Below are 18,746 nucleotides of genomic sequence, written 5' to 3'. Positions count from 1 at the left end.
CTAAGGCTGTGGGGCGCTCGGGGAGATGTCTCCATCCTCTCTGAGGCCGTGGAGGCGCTCGGGGAGATGTGTCCATCCTCTCTAAGGCTGTGGGGCGCTCGGGGAGATGTCTCCATCCTCTCTGAGGCCGTGGGGCGCTCGGGGAGATGTCTCCATTCTCTCTAAAGCCGTTGGGCGCTCGGGGAGATGTCTCCATCCTCTCTAAGGCTGTGGGGCGCTCGGGGAGATGTCTCCATCCTCTCTGAGGCCGTGGGGCGCTCGGGGAGATGTCTCCATTCTCTCTAAAGCCGTTGGGCGCTCGGGGAGATGTGTCCATCCTCTCTGAGGCTGTGGGGCGCTCGGGGAGATGTCTCCATTCTCTCTGAGGCCGTGGGGCGCTCGGCGAGATGTCTCCATCCTCTCTAAGGCCGTGGGGCGCTCGTGGAGATGTCTCCATCCTCTCTGAGGCCGTGGGACGCTCGGGGAGATGTCTCCATCCTCTCTGAGGCCGTGGGGCGCTGGGGGAGATGTCTCCATCCTCTCTGAAGCTGTGGGGGCGCTCGGGGATATGTGTCCATCCTCTGAGGCTGTGGGGGCGCGCGGGGAGATGTCTCCATCCTCTCTGAGGCCGCGGGGCGCTCGGGGAGATGTCTCCATCCTCTCTGAGGCCGTGGGGCGCTGGGGGAGATGTCTCTATCCTCTCTGAGGCCGTGGGGCGCTGGGGGAGATGTCTCCATCCTCTCTGAGGCTGTGGGGCGCTGGGGGAGATGTCTCCATCCTCTCTGAGGCCGTGGGGTGCTCGGGGAGATGTCTCCATCCTCTCTAAGGGTTTGGGGGCACTCTGGGAGATGTGTCCATCCTCTCTGAGGCCGTGGGGCGCTTGGGGAGATGCCTCCATCCTCTCTGAGGCTGTGGGGCGCTTGGGGAGATGTCTCCATCCTCTCTGAGGCCGTGGGGCGCTCGGGGAGATGTCTCCATCCTCTCTAAGGGTTTGGGGGCACTCGGGGAGATGTGTCCATCCTCTCTGAGGCCGTGGGGCGCTCGGGGAGATGTCTCCATCCTCTCTGAGGCTGTAGGGGCGCTCGGGGAGATGTCTCCATCCTCTCTGAGGCCGTGGGGCGCTCAGGGAGATGTCTTCATCCTCTCTGAAGCTGTGGGGCGCTCGGGGAGATGTCTCCATCGTCTCTAAGGCCTAGGGGCGCTCGGGGAGATGTCTTCATCCTCTCTGAGGCTGTGGGGGCGCTCAGGGAGATGTCTTCATCCTCTCTGAGGCTGTGGGGGCGCTCGGGGTGATGTCTCCATCCTCTCTGAGGCCTTCGGGCGCTCGGGGAGATGTGTCCATCCTCTCTGAGGCTGTGGGGCGCTCGGGGAGATGTCTCCATCCTCTCTGAGGCCGTGGGGCGCTCGGGGAGATGTGTTCATCCTCTCTGAGGCCGTGGGGCACTCGGGGAGCTGTCTCCATCCTCTCTGAAGCTGTGGGGGCGCTCGGAGAGATGTGTCCACCCTCTCTGAGGCCGTGGGGGCGCGCGGGAGATGTGTCCATCCTCTCTGAGGCTGTGGGGGCGCTCGGGGAGATGTCTCCATTCTCTCTGAGGCCGTGGGGTGCTCAGGGAGATGTTTCCATCCTCTCTGAGGCTGTGGGGGCGCTCGGGGAGATGTCTCCATCCTCTCTGAGGCCGTGGGGCGCTCGGGGAGATGTGTCCATCCTCTCTGAGGCCGTGGGGGCGCTCGGGGAGATGTGTCCATCCTCTCTGAGGCCGTGGGGGCGCTCGGAGAGATGTGTCCATCCTCTCTGAGGCCGTGGGGCGCTCAGTGAGATGTGTCCATCCTCTCTGAGGCCGTGGGGGCGCTCAGGGAGATATCTCCATCCTCTCTGAGGCTGTGGGGGCGCTCCGGGAGATGTGTCCATCCTCTCTGAGGCCGTGGGGCGCTCAGTGAGATGTGTCCATCCTCTCTGAGGCCGTGGGGGCGCTCAGGGAGATATCTCCATCCTCTCTGAGGCTGTGGGGGCGCTCCGGGAGCTGTCTCCATCCTCTCTGAAGCTGTGGGGGCGCTCGGAGAGATGTGTCCACCCTCTCTGAGGCCGTGGGGGCGCGCGGGAGATGTGTCCATCCTCTCTGAGGCTGTGGGGGCGCTCGGGGAGATGTCTCCATTCTCTCTGAGGCCGTGGGGTGCTCAGGGAGATGTTTCCATCCTCTCTGAGGCTGTGGGGGCGCTCGGGGAGATGTCTCCATCCTCTCTGAGGCCGTGGGGCGCTCGGGGAGATGTGTCCATCCTCTCTGAGGCCGTGGGGGCGCTCGGGGAGATGTGTCCATCCTCTCTGAGGCCGTGGGGGCGCTCGGAGAGATGTGTCCATCCTCTCTGAGGCCGTGGGGCGCTCAGTGAGATGTGTCCATCCTCTCTGAGGCCGTGGGGGCGCTCAGGGAGATATCTCCATCCTCTCTGAGGCTGTGGGGGCGCTCCGGGAGATGTGTCCATCCTCTCTGAGGTCGTGGGGCGCTCGGGGAGATGTGTCCATCCTCTCTGAGGCCGTGGGGGCGCTCGGGGAGATGCCTCCATCCTCTCTGAGGCCGTGGGGGCGCTCGGGGAGATGCCTCCATCCTCTCTGAGGCCGTGGGGGCGCTCGGGGAGATGTCTCCATCCTCTCTGAGGCTGTGGGGCGCACGTGAAGATGTTTCCATCCTCTCTAAGGGTTTGGGGGCACTCGGGGAGATGTCTCCATCCTCTCTGAGGCCGTGGGGGCGCGCGGGGAGATGCCTCCATCCTCTCTGAGGCTGTGGGGCGCTCGGGGAGATGTGTCCATCCTCTCTGAGGCCGTGGGGGCGCTCGGGGAGATGTGTCCATCCTCTTTGAGGCTGCGGGGCGCCCGGGGAGATGTGTCAATCCTCTCTGAGGCCGTGGTGTCGCTCGGGGAGATGTCTCCATCCGCTCTGAGACCGTGGGGGCGCTCGGGGAGATGTGTCCATCCTGTCTGAGGCTGTGGGGCGCTTGGGGAGATGCTTCCATCCTCTCTGAGGCCGTGGGGCGCTCGGGGAGATGTCTCCATCCTCTCTGAGGCCGTGGGGCGCTCGGGGAGATGTCTCCATCCTCTCTGAGGCTGTGGGGTGCACGAGGAGATGTCTCCATCCTCTCTAAGGCTGTGGGGCGCTCGGGGAGATGTGTCCATCCTCTCTGAGGCCGTGGGGGCGCTCGGAGAGATGTGTCCACCCTCTCTGAGGCCGTGGGGCGCTCGGGGAGATGTGTCCATCCTCTCTGAGGCTGTGGGGGCGCTCGGGGAGATGTCTCCATCCTCTCTGAGGCCGTGGGGCGCTCAGGGAGATGTGTCCATCCTCTCTGAGGCCGTGGGGGCGCTCGGAGAGATGTGTCCACCCTCTCTGAGGCCGTGGGGCGCTCGGGGAGATGTGTCCATCCTCTCTGAGGCTGTGGGGGCGCTCGGGGAGATGTCTCCATCCTCTCTGAGGCCGTGGGGCGCTCGGGGAGATGTGTCCATCCTCTCTGAGGCTGTGGGGGCGCTCGTGGAGATGTGTCCATCCTCTCTGAAGCTGTGGGGGCGCTCTGGGAGATGTCTCCATCCTCTCTGAGGCCTTGGGGCGCTCGGGGAGATGTCTCCATCCTCTCTGAAGCTGTGGGGGCGCTCGGGGGGATGTCTCCATCCTCTCTGAGGCCTTGGGGCGCTCAGGGAGATGTCTCCATCCTCTCTGATGCCGTGGTGCGCTTGGGGAGATGTCTCCATCCTCTCTGAGGCTGTGGGGCACTCGGGGAGATGTCTCCATCCTTTCTGAGGCTGTGGGGGCGCTTGGGGAGATGTGTCCATCCTCTCTGAAGCTGTGGGGGCGCTCGGGGAGATGTCTCCATCCTCTCTGAGGCCTTGGGGCGCTCGGGGGGATGTCTCCATCCTCTCTGAGGCCTTGGGGCGCTCAGGGAGATGTCTCCATCCTCTCTGATGCCGTGGTGCGCTTGGGGAGATGTTTCCATCCTCTCTGAGGCTGTGGGGCACTCGGGGAGATGTCTCCATCCTCTCTGAGGCTGTGGGACGCGCGGGGAGATGTCTCTATCCTCTCTGAGGCTGTGGGGGCGCTCGGGGAGATGTCTCCATCCTCTCTGGGCTGTGGGGCGCTCGGGGAGATGTCTCCATCCTCTCTGATGCCGTGGTGCGCTTGGGGAGATGTTTCCATCCTCTCTGAGGCTGTGGGGCACTCGGGGAGATGTCTCCATCCTCTCTGAGGCTGTGGGCGCACGGGGAGATATTCTGTGTTTTTGCCGCGTCAAAGACTGGGCTCAGATTGAACCTCCCGTGATGTCCTGATCCACCCCTAAGGCCGCAGGACTGCTCAGCCGGAGCTTTCATGTCACGAGGCATCGGAGGGCTCTCGGCTGACTTGGGCATTGTTTACTCTCGCTGAGAAAGTGCTGACTCCAGCCGAATTTGAATGTTTGCAAACCACATCGAAGGATACTAATTGACTGGGCCTTCCTCCTGGAGGCATCTGTGCCAGTCCCACCAGAGCCAATGCAGCACCAGGATGCCCCCATGGCATTCACCTGCGATGCAGCCGAACGGGCTCCCTGGTATCCGCTCTACATTTACCATACTAGGTACCCACAATTGAAGACATCCAACTTTCCTGTAACCTGCACCCGCGCTGTGTCCCCTCTTCCTCCATTCCCTGCGTTGGAATCTTCCACATTTAGAACTGAAGAAAGGTTTCTCCCCCGGTTGTAAAGGTCTGTTCTGATGCTCGCACTCTGTCTCCCCCATCAGTGGCAGCTTGTGGCACTAAAGGAGGCGGGGAAGGAACTGACCGGCATGGACAGCCACATCACAGGGTGTGAAATTACAATTCTTCCGCCAGTCACTTTAGTTTACGCGAAGGGCTTAGCCTTCTTGACATGGTTCCTGTCTGCAATTGGCGAACAAAATCTATCTGACATCATTTTGAAAGAGGGAGATCATTTAGTGCGTAAGTGGCTCGTCATGGTTGTGATTTGCCGCACGTGGGATCCACTCCTGCATTCTGTAGCGCGCCTACTTTCGCGTGTCGCTCTTCAGAGCGCTGCTCATTGCTGGCTGGGCGCCTTTACCATTGATGCATTTCTTGATGCTGTTTGGGGATTGAAGACCCCAGTCTGTGGAACAAGGTACCCACCATCTGACCTCTTTATCTTTGTCATGTGGTGATCCCAGCCAGACGCACCTGGCGCAGTGTCACAGCCTCTGAGACGTGACCGGCCTGAAGGAACGTTTATTGACTTGCCTACACACAAGTGTTCCCTTCCTCGAAGCGCTTTCTCTGTATAAATGCTTCTGCATTCTTTACAGCACCCCTAGATAACATTGGTTCCACCAGAGATGGCGCGAGGAGATGGAGGTACACTGGCCAAGGTTAGGAGGAGCTTGAGGCAACCAAGCTGTGTCATGATCAGGAGGTACATAGCAGATACCGTGAGGTGCCTGCAAGGGCATGATATGGCGTTTTAAGGGGAGTGGGGCCTGGACTGGCAGTTTGAGGGGGAGGGGTGGTTTAGCCTGTGGGAGGAGCTTGCTTGGCGTGTACGTCCAGATCATTTGAGGTGCTTGAAGAACATGCACAGACTAGCTGAGACACTCACGCTGCACAGGATGAGGCCTTGTGAGGAGTATGGAAATGAAAACGAATAGTTAATGGGCAGAACGCAGAACAATGTCAAACATTCACTCAAGCACAGAGATCTGGGCCTAAATCCATCGTTTTTTGCTCCCCATGCTATTCCAGTTTGAACTCAGACATATGCAAATCAGTCTTGACCCTGTGCCCAATGAGAACAGTCCATCCTGAACTGCCAGGCCAGGTCCTCCCTGGATTGGAAATAAGCATCTTAGGACCGGTTTTTCGGATTTCCAACCATCATCAGCTAGGATAGCTTGACTTCCAGTGGCATGGAGAACACAGGACCCACGTCTGGGCATACCCGTCCCTCTTGGGGCGACAAAATGCAAAAAGAAAAGTTAATGGACAGAATTCAGAACAATGTCATACATTGACCCCAGTACAGAGATCGGGCCTAAATCCATCGCTTTTTTGCTCCCCATGCCATTCCAGTTTGAACCCAGCCAGATGCAAATCAGTCTGGACCCTGTGCCCAATGGGAACAGTCCATCCCGAACTGCCAGGCCAGATACTCCCTGGACTGGAACCAAGCATCCTAGGACCGGTTTGTGAGGAGTATGGGGTACATGGGCCAAAGTTTAAGATGCTCCAAGTAAAAACAACTTTTGGCAAAAGCAATACGTGTGCCTTCAACATGCTAACACTTTCAAAGCCAGGCATACACTCATGCTGTTTGGATGGGTTACATGTGCAAATGCCAATTAACTTGTTAAAGACGGACCTATTAACATTACCAAAGCTGAGGAGGAAGCAGGAAAAAAGAGTTGCTTTCTGTACCGAATGTGCATTAGAGATAAATAATTCAGTGCAGCAAGCAGTCTGGTGATTGAATGTGCAATTTAGATGTAAAATTGTCCATCATAACCAATTGCTATGTTTATTTCTTACCCCTTGTATGTGTCAGAGGTGGTTTTCAATTGTAATAACAAAGCTAATTGACAAATAAAAAAATAACCTCCCATGCATTTTAATGGCAGTCCTTCCTAGAGTTTGAAATGATGCACCATACAGTCTATTCTGAAAGAGCAGTTTTGCAGCATGAATATTTTCCAGATTCACATGCTGTGTATTATTCCGCCGTCTGGAACTCTCCTTTTGTCTAAGAGTCCTTCTTCTCTTTCCCTTTTTTTTGGGATTGGGTGTCGACTGTCCCCACCATTTGGTGCCTAATTCAACCTCTCTTGACAGCAGTCCCTGGAAACATCAAAGCATGGTTGCCATCTTCAGATTCTTTCTCTGCCCTTGGGTCTGAAAGCATTTCTGAAGACTCTCAAATCGCTGAAAGAAGGGTGAGTATACCAAAGCTTTGTCAAAGACAACCCAGAAGTTCCGGAGGGATACCATTGAGACTATAATCCAATTGTGGAAAATATAGTCAGGTTTTTTTCCACCCCATAGAGAAGTAAGGGAAGTTTGAGACTACACATCGAAGGATGACAGGAGATTACTCAGGCAATGAGCCCCTCTGCTCTGATTGATATGGAGAACAAACCTTTTTGCTCCTGTCAAGAGTGTCACCAAAAAGTTTGCCCAGAAGGACATTCATCAGCTGTGGAAACTTTGCCTACCAAGAGACCACAGCATCGACAACTGCTAGGCCTGTGTGGAATTAAACCGAAGGCCTTAAGAGCAAGCAAGGAACAAAGGTAAGCACACTACGCCATGCAGGGGCAGAAGGAACTCCATCGCTGAGAAACCTGGTGTTATCAAGCGAGGAGGAGGCCAACCTCGCTGAGGGAGAGGGCTCAGATGTTTAAAAAGGAGATCATCGATGTCGAGCGAGAACATTGGAAACACAAAGCCGCTGCAAGTAGGGTTTAAGAAGCAGAGTGCTGGCGAGCCTTCAACAAGACTCTAGAACCCCAAAAACTGCCTCTGCATCATAGTTCTCACTGACCGAAGGCAAGCAGAAGTAGAAAGAGCTCCTCGGGTCCCACACTAAGGACACTGCCGACGGCCGTACCGCTGAAAAGACACCAACATCAAATAATGACCAAAGTCTGGAAAAGGCTAAAAAAAGGGGAATTTAAAACACCAACAGCAGAAGTCTCAACATCGAAAAAGAGATTGATACCCACACTCGATGCCGAAGAGCGCACAATCGAGATTGAACAAAAGAAAAGGCATCTTGAAGCCAAAATGGCCGCGAACCTCTGAAAAAGAAGGATTTCAACACATCTCTCAGAGATGTCAATCAATCAATCATGGAATTTGTAGAGCGCGCTACTCACCCGTTAGGGTCTCAAGGCGCTGGGGGGGTAGGGGGGTCGCTACTGCTCGAACAGCCAGGTCTTGAGTTGCCTCCTGAAGGTGAGATGGTTCTGTGTCAGCCGGAGGTGGGTGGGGAGGGAGTTCCATGTCTTGGCTGCCAGGTAGGAGAAGGATCTTCCTCCGGCAGTGGCTTTGGGAATACGTGGGACGGTGGCAAGGGCGAGGCTGGCGGAGCGGAGCTGGCGGGTTGGCGTGTAGAATGCGAGGCGGTTGTTGAGGTACATGGGGCTCGCGTCGTGGAGATCCTTGTGTGCGTGGGTGAGGAGTCGGAATGTGATTCTCTTGCTGACGGGGAGCCAGTGCAGATTCTTCAGATGGGCAGAGATATGGCTGTGGCGGGGGATGTCCAGGATGAGTCTTGCCGAGGCGTTCTGAATGCGCTGTAGTCTTTTCTGGAGCTTGGCTGTGGTTCCGGCGTAGAGGGTGTTCCCGTAGACTAGGCGGCTGGTGACGAGGGCCTGGGTGACCGTTTTCCTGGTTGCGGTGGGGATCCATCGGAAGATTTTTCGGAGCATGCGCAGGGTGTTGAAACGGGACGATGTGACAGCGTTGACCTGCTTGGTCATCGTGAGGGAGGAGTCCAGGATGAAGCCCAGGTTGCGTGCGTGGTCTGAGGGGTTGGGGGCGGTGCCCAGGGCAGGTGGCCACCAGGAGTCGTCCCAGGCAGAGGGGGATGGTCCGAGGATGAGGACTTCGTCTTGTCTGAGTTCAGCTTCAGACGGATGAGCTTCATCCATTCCACGACGTCCTTCATTCCTTCCTGGAGGCTGGCTCTGGCTCTGGCGGTGGCAGGGTCGTTGGTGAGGGAAAGGATCAGCTGTGTGTCGTTGGCGTAGGAGATGATGTTGAGGTTGTGTTTGCGTGCGATGGCCGCTAGGGGGTCATGTAGACGTTGAAGAGGGTGGGGCTGAGCGAGGATCCTTGTGGGACGCCGCAGATGACTTCGGTAGCCGCGTAGCAGAACGGGGGGAGGCGGACTCTCTGGGTTCTACCGGCGAGGAACGAGATGATCCATTCTAAGGCCGCGCCTTGGATTCCGGTGTCGCTGAGGCGTTGTATCAGGGTGCGGTGGCAAACCGTGTCGAAGGCTGCTGAGAGGTCTAGGAGGATGAGTGCGGCAGTTTCCCTGTTGTCGAGCATAGACTTCATGTCGTCGTTAGCTGCTATGAGGGCGGTCTCGGTGCTGTGGTTAGCTCGGAAATCGGACTGTGACGGGTCGAGGGATCAATTTGTCTCGAGGAAGGCGGAGAGTTGTTTGTTGATCGTCTTCTCGATGACCTTGGCAGGAAACGGGAGGAGGGAGATGGGTCGAAAGTCCTTGAGGTCCGGGGGGACCGTGGTGGGTTTTTTCAGGAGGGCGCTGAGTTCGGCATGCTTCCAGCTCTCTGGGAAGGTGGCTGATGCAGAGGAGCTGTTGATGACGTTGCGGAGTTGGGGTGCGATAATGGAGTCGGCTTTGTTAAAGATGTGGTGTGGGCATGGGACACGGTGGGGGAGCCGGAGTGGATGGTGCTCATAGTGTGGGCGGTGTCTTCGGTGCTGACCTGGTTCCAGGTGCAGAGGGTGGCGGTTGGGTGCGCTGGTTCCGTGGTAGGGTGGTTGGTCTGTGCGCCGAAGCTGTCGTGTATGTCGGCGATCTTGCGGTGAAAGAACGAGGCGAGGGAGTCGTAGAGGTCTTGCGAGGGTTTGATGTCGTTGTTGCAGGTGCTGGGGTTGGAGAGCTCTTTAACGATGCTGAAGAGTTCCTTGTTGTGGGTGTTGTTGTCCAGGCACTGTTTGTAAGTATGTGTACACAAAGAATTGAGGGAGCGACAGTTCACCACAAAATCAGAAGGTTCACAGATGTGATTTCCAAATATTATTCTTTTATTTGATGAATTTAAACAGAGATGATGATATTCAGATTAGTGGCAAATCTTCATTTTTTCATGAATCAAAGTGTAACATAAACAGCCGACGCGTTTCGTCCACAGACTGACATCATCAGGGCTGTAATTGATAAATAACACATGTCAGATTTAGACAGTCAAAAAACATAGTACAACAAAAAAAGACAATAGGACACCTGCCAATCTTTAAGTAAATCAATGTCAAGGTCATCAAATGTCGAAAAATTAATATCCGTAGACCTCTGGGAATTCTCCTCAAATCTAAGTAATTCTGTAAAGTAACCCCGTCCCACCATTTTGAAAGTTCAGCTTTCTTCAACCTTTCTAATTTCAGGAATTTATCTCTCAAACTGTTGACAGTTGTCTTATTCTTAGATATTGGGGTAGCGCCCTTACTCACCTGAAACATCTCTGCTGCCAATTTCTCTCTATCATCTTCCATTTTTGTTAAGAAACAGTAATACAAATCACCACTTGTTATTGTGGTGCTGATAGCCCTAACAAACAAATACTCAGAGTGCGGAAAACGGTGAGGGTTTAAAGACAGCACAGACAAAAACTAACTTTACGTTTACAATATTTAGAAGAAGGATTAATAATCCAAAGTCCGCTCAACACGTCAACTGGATCCACCGGTAAAATCCAGCAATGTCCTTGATGTGTACACAAAGAATTGAGGGAGCGACAGTTCACCACAAAATCATAAGGTTCACAGATGTGATTTCCAAAAATTATCCTTTTATTTGATGATTTTCAACAGAGATGATGATATTCAGATTAGTGGCAAATCTTCATTTTTTCATGAATCAAAGTGTAACATAAACAGCCGACGCGTTTCGTCCACAGACGGACATCATCAGGGCTGTAATTGATAAATAACACGTCAGAATCTGAATCTGATCATGAAAAAATGAAGATTTGCCACTAATCTGAATATCATCATCTCTGTTGAAAATCATCAAATAAAAGGATAATGTTTGGAAATCACATCTGTGAACCTTCTGATTTTGTGGTGAACTGTCGCTCCCTCAATTCTTTGTGTACACATCAAGGACATTGCTGGATTTTACCGGTGGATCCAGTTGAGGTGTTGAGCGGACTTTGGATTATTAATCCTTCTTCTAAATATTGTAAACGTAAATGTAGTTTTTGTCTTTGCTGTCTTTAAACCCTCACCGTTTTCCGCACTCTGAGTAACTGTTTGTAAGTAGTTCTCTTGGTGGTACGGATCAGTTGGTGGTGCTTCCGGGTGGCGTTCTTGAGGGCTGTCATGTTCTCTGTTGTCTGGTTCTGGCGCCAGGTTTTCTCCACGGAGCGGCAGGTTTTCTTTGAGTTTATGAGGTCGTCCGTGAACCAAGAGGCTTTCTTGCTGTGGGGTCTGCTGGTGGTTTCTTCAGTGGTGCGAGATCGTCGGCGCAGTCGGTGATCCATTGAGCGAGGTTGCGGGCTGCTTCGTTGGGGTCCGTCGTGATTGTGGGAGGGTTCTGGCTGAGGGAGGTGGTGAGCTGGTCGGCGGTGATCTTGCTCCAGCTTCTGCGGGGGCCTGTTGCGGGTGGTGGTGGGTTGTGGTTTTCTTAAAGGAGAAGTGTACGCAGCTGTGGTCTGTCCAGTGGAGTCCGGTGGAGTGGCTGAAGGAGATGTGCTTGCTGGAGGAGAAGATCGGGTCAAGCGTGGCCGGCGTAGTGGGTGGGGGTGTTCACTAGTTGCTTGAGTCTGAGGTTGGCACGGTTGTCCAACAGGGTGGTGGTGTTGCTGTCATTGTTGTTCTCCAGGTGGAAGTTGAGGTCTCCTAGGAGGATGTAGTCTCGGGAGGCTTCGCTGAATTGAGTGCGTGGTCCCGGGGGTCTGTAGATTAGGGTGCCTTTAAGGGTAGTCCTGGGTCGGTGTGTATCTGGAAGTGCAGGTGTTCGGCGGCTGTGAGGGTGTCTTCCAAGTTGGTCGAGATGCGGATGGTGTTTCTGTGGACGATAGCGATGCCTCCTCCGGTTTGGTTGGTGCGGTCCTTCCGGGTGATCTTGTAACTGTCTGGTACGGCTATGGCGATGTCGGGGGCTGAGGAGGCGTTCATCCAGGTTTCCGTGAGGAAGGCGACGTCCGGTGCTGTTGTGTCTAGGAGGTTCCAGAGTTCTACTGTGTGTCTGTGGACGGAGCGGGTGTTGAGCAGGTTGCACTTGAGGTGATTCTTGCTGGTGGTAGGCTTGGCGGGTGCTGGACCTGGGCGGGTGCAGGTGAATTTGCACTCTTGGCAGGTAAAGGGTCCGTGGGTGCGTTTCGGGGCGGCCAGGTAGCTGGCGGGGTTCCGGCCGGTGTCGAGTGCGCGGAGGGTAGCGGCGTCGTAGGTTTGTCGGGTGCGTTGTCAACGTCGAGAACCAGGGTTCCTGGCGCTGGGCGCAGTCCAGGCGCAGACGGGCTTGCCTTTGGCGCGCAACCTGCGCACCCGCTGCGCGTGAACGCTGCGCGTACGCGCGGACTCCGCCATAAATGGCCAAGTGGGAAGGCGGGGCAGCTGGGAGGCGGGAGCGGGGCCACGAATCGGGAGCGAGCTGGCACGGGAAGAGAAGGGGGCGGGGCCGCAGGGGGGCAGCAGCGGGGAGGGTGTACAGGCGGGAAAGCAGGGGACTAGACAACCAAGAGGGTTACAGGCACAATGGAAACAACAAAGGGGCAGAGCAGAGGCAGGGGACTAAACAACCAAAGGAGTCACAGGCACAACGGAACAACAAAGGGGCAGAGCAGAAGCAGGGGACTAAACAACCAGAGAGTCACGAGCACAACGGGTACAGCAAAGGGGCAGAGCCGGCACAAGCTCACCAGCAGGGCGGGCTCAGGGCAGCAGCGGGAGCAGCGCGAGCGCAGTCACGGGCGGGGCCGCGTGGTGCGTGGAGCAACCGGTCCCTGAGAGCAGGGTCAGAGGTCGCCGGTCAGGATTCCGTCCAAAGCTTTGACATAGCACATACAAGAAGACAAAGACTCAGAGGGAGAGGGGGGACTAGATCCGTAAATGACCCCAGAGTCACCGGAAGAAGAGGATCAGGAGATCTTCTATGAGGAAGAGGACCCAGAGTCCCGGGCCTTGTTCAAGATACTAAAGTGTCAGAATTCCTCGAGACACAATGGCAGGACATAGACGCTGATTACCTGGAGATGGGAATAAACACAAGTTGAGTCCTTCGCATCCGGACAATATTGCCATGTTCAACCAACTAATAAAGAGGGCTGCAGCCAAGTATGGTGTACAATTGAAGAAGGAGAAGTCTGAAACATGTTTTTTATTCTTAGCAGTCCTCAGCGAAGCAAGAAGACTGACAAAAAAATGCTACACAGCCAGTTGGGAGAGATACAAAAGTGGTGCCAGAGACGGGACAAGAGACACCACAGTTATCAGATACCCCACACACCTGCTAGACTAGAAGCTAACCTATGCTTTATTAAAGGTGAATTTGGCAGCTATAAAGGCATACACAAAGGGATACATAGAAAGAAGCTTCTTCACTACTCCATGTATTAAAAGATTTATGGAAGGGGCCACAAGTATAGCCCCACCAAGGAGTGCCCCAACACCTACAAGGAACTTAAATGTGTAGTGCTCACCCAACTGATGAAAAAACCCTTTGAGGCTTTCGGCAAGGCCAATTAAAAATTGAGCACATTTAAAACCGCCTTTCTAATTGCAATGACATCGATTGGCAGGCACTCACCATTCAGGAACCATGCATGAAAATACACAAGGACAGGATAGTTAAGAGGACCAACCCACGTTTCCTACCAAAGGTCGTATCCCAGTTTCACATAAACCTGTCAATCCAAATACTGAGTTTCTTCCAAGAGCCAAAGACTCTGGCTGTAAGAGCCTTACACACACTAGACACCTGATGGGCAATAATGTATTATATGGAGAAAACAAAACCAATCGGGTAAGGAAAACAATTCTTCGTATCATTCTCCGACAATATCAAAGTAAAACCAGTCAGTAAGAACACCATTGCAAGATGGATTACTCAACCAATCCAGATGTGTCACCAGACAGCTGGCATACAACTAGAGACTAAGCCAAGAGCCCATTCGACATGCAAGAGAGGAGCTGCAATAGTCTTCCTGGCAAATGTTCCATTAAATGACATATGTATGGCAGCTACTTTTTCCTCAGTACACATTCACAAGGCACTGCTGCATAGACGTGCAGATGAACAGGGAGGCCCAAGTGGGACAGAGAGTACTGAAACATTTGGGTACAAGCTCAGCCTCCTCTCTTGCCCAGCCGCCACAGTGCAGAAAACCGCTACAAAATCGGGGCATAGTATGTGAATCCAGACAAGATTCACACTGCAAAACGAAATGGTTACTTACCTGTAGGAATAGTATTGCAGCTTGAAGAATTTTCTGGATTCACATGACACACCCGCTTCCCCAGGAAATGATGCGAGCAGAAGTTAACAAGGATCTTAAAAAATATACAGACAAGAGGAAGACCATGAAGCACCAAATAAACAGATGCTGGGAAAAAAGAATCTGACTTTGGCTTCCACTCTTTGATGCTGCCTCATTAGACCCTCAAGGGGCCTGTGGACCTTACAGAGGTAGGACTGATTTGTTCCCCTAGAGGCCTGTCTTGTTCCCCCGGAGGACTGCCCTACTGCTATCAGAGGACCTCCTTGCTGCTTGAGGCCTGCCTTGATCTTCAGATGACTTCCCTACTGCTTAAGGCCTGCCCTGCTCTCTGAGAAGGAAGACTGTACCTGCTCCCTTCATCCCAGGCTAACCTGAGTGACTCGAAGGGTCAGTTCGCTGCCCTCCTGTATTGAGCTACAGGGACACAACAAGTTCATGAGGCCTTCCTGCAACTTCCCAGCTGAACTGCTCCTGGACCTTTGGCTGGCATTAGTTGAGCACCTCTTGTGACATCCTGAAGTTTTGAACTCTGCACCAGACTTTGAGAAGAAAACTCTTTCAGCATGACTAACTCTGGTCCCTGTACCATCCACACTCTGTCGCAGTCTGCCTAAACTCGTGACTTTGACTTTTTCTTAGTCAAGTATGACCAGATACCAACAGATGGCGATTTCTGCTTCTTGGCGTTGTTTTTAATTAAACCTTTAAAATTGCATATCTCCATTTCTCCTAATTGGAGTTTTGTTGTTCTGGTCTCATTTTATGAATGATTTTTTACTCCATTTCTCTAAATTGGTGTAGGGTATCTTGTTATGTTTTCACTTTATTACTGTTTGTGTGAGGCATAAATACCCTTTACAGTGCCTCTAAGTTACTCTTGACTGCTTTTGTGCAAGCTACCAGAAGGTTGAGTACAGGTTAATTTAGTGGGTTTTGTGGTTCTCCCTAACAAGGATTGTGGTTTGTGCTTGAGAATCAAAAAACAATTTCTTACTCATTAGTAAAGGCAATAGATTTGACATAATGTGCCAACATATGTAAATGTATTGATTCGCATATGCTGATTCACATTAAAACCTGCCCTACTGGCTATGCCAATGTTGGTAGTAAAGGATTGGTTTTTGTATAAAATACAAATAGGAGATATAGAATTGAATGTAACAAACAATGTAAGTGTTGAGCACACGTCTCTGATGTAAAATACTCTTTCCAGCGGAAGCACTTACTGGAAGAGCAGAATGATACACAATGTAGCTAATAGCATGAGTGAGCAAATATTACTCCCCTGGGAGGAGCCAAAGGCCATTCTCTGGGTAGTTTAAAGAATTGGTAAGTTGGTAAGAATAGGTCTAGCAGATAGCTGCTGTGCCAATCTACACCCCAAAGACTTGTGATGCATCCTTAGTATTAATACATCAGTATGGAAAGTGGCTTCATTGTGGAGCAGTGCTGCTCATCCAGTAGCTTCCAGTGCCACTGTGAAAACAAAACCCACTCCCCCTTCAAAGGTGCGGCCCTCTGGCATCACCCCTTGTTTCTATGGGGAAAACAAGCCTAACTTCTAGAGAACAGGAGGCAAAAGGAAAGTTGTTTCTTTTCACCTTTCTGTGCATGTTCTCCTTGACTTGCCACTTGTAGTGGAGTCTTTGGAGGCTGTGTACTGAGCTTTGGAGGATTGGATGGTGTCGTTGCCACTGACTGGGCTGGCAGGATAAAATGGGCTTTAATGCATAGAGTTTGGTCTTACTTCATTGTCATGCTGCCCTCATTTGTTCATATGCGTTTTGTGCTGGCATAGTGCTGTTGGTGTTTGGCGAGGTCTGCCATAAGCTTGCTAAGGTGGGAGGTTGGTTGTTTACTTTCCCAAACAGGGCTAGTATTTACCCATTTCGGTAGAAGGTTATTGCGGGGCAATGTGTGAGTTTTTACAGTGTAGATGTATGTGAGCTGGTGTTTATCGAGGGACGAGAGGAGATTCTGAGTTGGTCTGATGATGGTGCGAGGGATGATGTGTTGTAGTGGTGGCCAGCGGCTCACAATGTTAAAGATGTAGTAATAGTCCATGTTACGGGTATGAGGACTAGTTTTTTGACCTTCAGAGTAATCTGTGCTTCTGCCTTTTGTAGAATTAAATGTCCCTCTGGTGCCTTAGTTGACTGCTGTTAGTGAGTCAGGGTGAGGTAGCCTGATCATGGCCAACACGTTTATGACGTATTTATTGAACATTTCTCACCGCGTTCTTGTGATTCCCACAGGTACAGGAGCTTCGTGCATCTACCCTTTGCTCGGAGCCACATTGAACGGCTGGTTCTTCCTCGCTACAGAAGTAGACGACATGTGCTTCAATTATGCCAAGAAAAATGTGGAGCAGAACAACCTCTCTGACCTCATAAAAGGTACATGAAATTAACTGAGCCCCAAGCTTCTCCTGCTTCTATCTGTGCACACTAACCTTCTGTTCTTTCATTGACGTTGGCCTCTCCTCACTAAAGTCAACATGATGATGCTTCTTAAAGGCCTCTTTATTGTGTCCTTATTATCTTGTTTGTTGACAGCTCTGTGGGTCTAAAAACACAATTCAGGGCAGCCCATGTAAATTGCAGTTGGAAACCTAAAAGGTTGACAGAAAGTAGGCTGGTTTGCACATGGTCTGCTCATGTAGTGGATACGTGATCGTATTCTCATTGCACTATTATTTTACAATTAATTATTAGATTGGTAGATTGGGATGCCATGGTGCTCCATGTGTCCCACTTTTTTTAACCTTCATTTCCATCTACTGGTTGTGCTAATTCCGTATTAGGATTTCACAAATTTCACCTTAAATATAGGCACTTGTGTCTTTTGAAACTTGGGGGCGGGAGTGGGCGAGATGCCATCAGTTCCTAGATTGCAAGGGAGAGAGGGGACCTCTTAGATGTCTGCCAGTGGGTGCAAAACAACTGCGTCCAAGAGCAGTGTCTTGTATCCACCAATGAACGTATTTCACCAGAGGTATCAAATCTGTAATGGCTTCTACTCTTGAGTGCTCCTTGAGTTGGCTGAATCCTATCATACATTAATATTCTCACCTTCTGACCTTTTCACGGTTCCTCATTGGAAAATCCCAGGGGTCCCCAAAGGCTTCCAATGGATCTGGGAAGTGTGTCTTTCCCTCTGCACTCCCCCCCCCCCCCTCCCCCCCCCCCCCAAGCAATGTAGTTGGACCTTTTCAAGGATATCATACTGTAGGGCCAGACAAAGTCCAGAAAAACAAGGGTGTATTGGTATATTCTGATACGAGAGGACATTTTGCTTCCAAAAGACATCAGGGCTCTTCCCCCAGATAATCTTCTTTTCTTCATGATGAGAGTAGGTTCAAATTTGTGCAGTGATAGTTTTCCCAAATGATATGTTTAGAAACCAGCTTGAGTTAGTATTCTGTGGTGTGCCTTCTGTTTCCTCTGAAACGTTTTCTGTAGGGAGTGACTTTGGAAAGTTGTGTGTGGGGAGCAGAGACCAGACAGATGTCCCGCTAGCAAATCTTTATACCATTGACACCATATGAAAGACTTGTTTGTTTAGTAAAGTTTAGATTCCTTTCTTGGTCAGAAAGACCCTCACCTTCGCGGAGAAGAATTGGACATCCCTCTTTAGACAAGTTTTCTAAAGCAGGTAGCTTACATTTTTGAAATGCACGGTTGACAATTTTATTAGACCCATAGATTTGAAGAGGTTGTGATCAAGGCTTCATTGTGCTTGAACAATTTGTGCACCAAAATGACATCCTGGACCCATCTCAAAATGGGTTCAGACCGGGCCACAGCACAGAATCTGCATTGTTGGCTACTACCGAATACCTCAGAGAGATCCTCGATGCCGGTCAGAGTGCAGCGCTGATCCTGCTGGATCTCAGCGCTGCCTTTGACACAGTGTCACACGGGATCCTGCTCTGCCGCCTGGAGGAATTTGGTATTAGGGGTTGTGCCCTAGAATGGTTCCGGTCATTCCTTCAGGACAGATCTTTTCGGGTTACTGCCCCTCCTTTCCTGTCCAAGTCTCACCATATCGGTCAGGGTGTCCCCCAGGGCTCAGCACTTAGCCCGTCCCTTTTTAATCTTTATGTGCAGCCACTTGCAGCGATTGCCAGAGAGTGGGGCTTGACACTGGTATCATATGCTGATGATACTCAGCTGGTCGTCACACTCTCTGAGAGTCCATCTGTCGCTGCTATAAGATTTAGGGACGGAATAGCTGCAGTTGCTCACTGGATGACCAACAACTGTCTCAAGCTGAATGCCGGTAAAACGGAGATTCTGCTGTTGGGGAAGAATACGGCCTTGTGGAACGAGCACTGGTGGCCTCCCTCTTTGGGTCTGATGCCTGTTCCTAAGGCTTCAGTGAAAAACTTGGGTGTCTGGATGGATTCCTCACTGGGCTTCCAGACCCACACCAAGAGAGTGGCTGCTACTTGTGTAGGCCTGTTAAGGAGCCTCCGCCCCATCTTGGGCTTCTTTGAACCCGCTATGCGTCAGCTTGTGGTTCAAGCTATCATCTTGTCACGCTTAGACTATGCCAGCGTTTTACTGTT

The 18,746-nt window shown here is 52.2% G+C and overlaps 1 protein-coding gene across 2 annotated transcripts in view; it reads left to right on the top strand.

Annotated features, from left to right (window-relative positions):
* METTL16 (methyltransferase 16, RNA N6-adenosine) overlaps positions 1–18,746 on the top strand; it is a 499,291-nt gene that overhangs the window by 209,502 nt on the left and 271,043 nt on the right. For both annotated transcript variants that reach the window (XM_086954516.1, XM_086954515.1), the window contains exon 4: positions 16,432–16,572. In XM_086954516.1, the coding sequence (XP_086810642.1) occupies positions 16,432–16,572 (141 nt within the window). The remainder of the gene's footprint in view (positions 1–16,431; positions 16,573–18,746) is intronic.

The sequence above is a fragment of the Lissotriton vulgaris genome, chromosome 2_1, assembly GCF_964263255.1.
Source record: "Lissotriton vulgaris chromosome 2_1, aLisVul1.2, whole genome shotgun sequence".
In the NCBI taxonomy this organism is placed as follows: domain Eukaryota; kingdom Metazoa; phylum Chordata; class Amphibia; order Caudata; family Salamandridae; genus Lissotriton; species Lissotriton vulgaris.
Note: the sequence above shows the minus strand (reverse complement) of the source record. Positions and strands in the feature narration are given on the sequence as shown.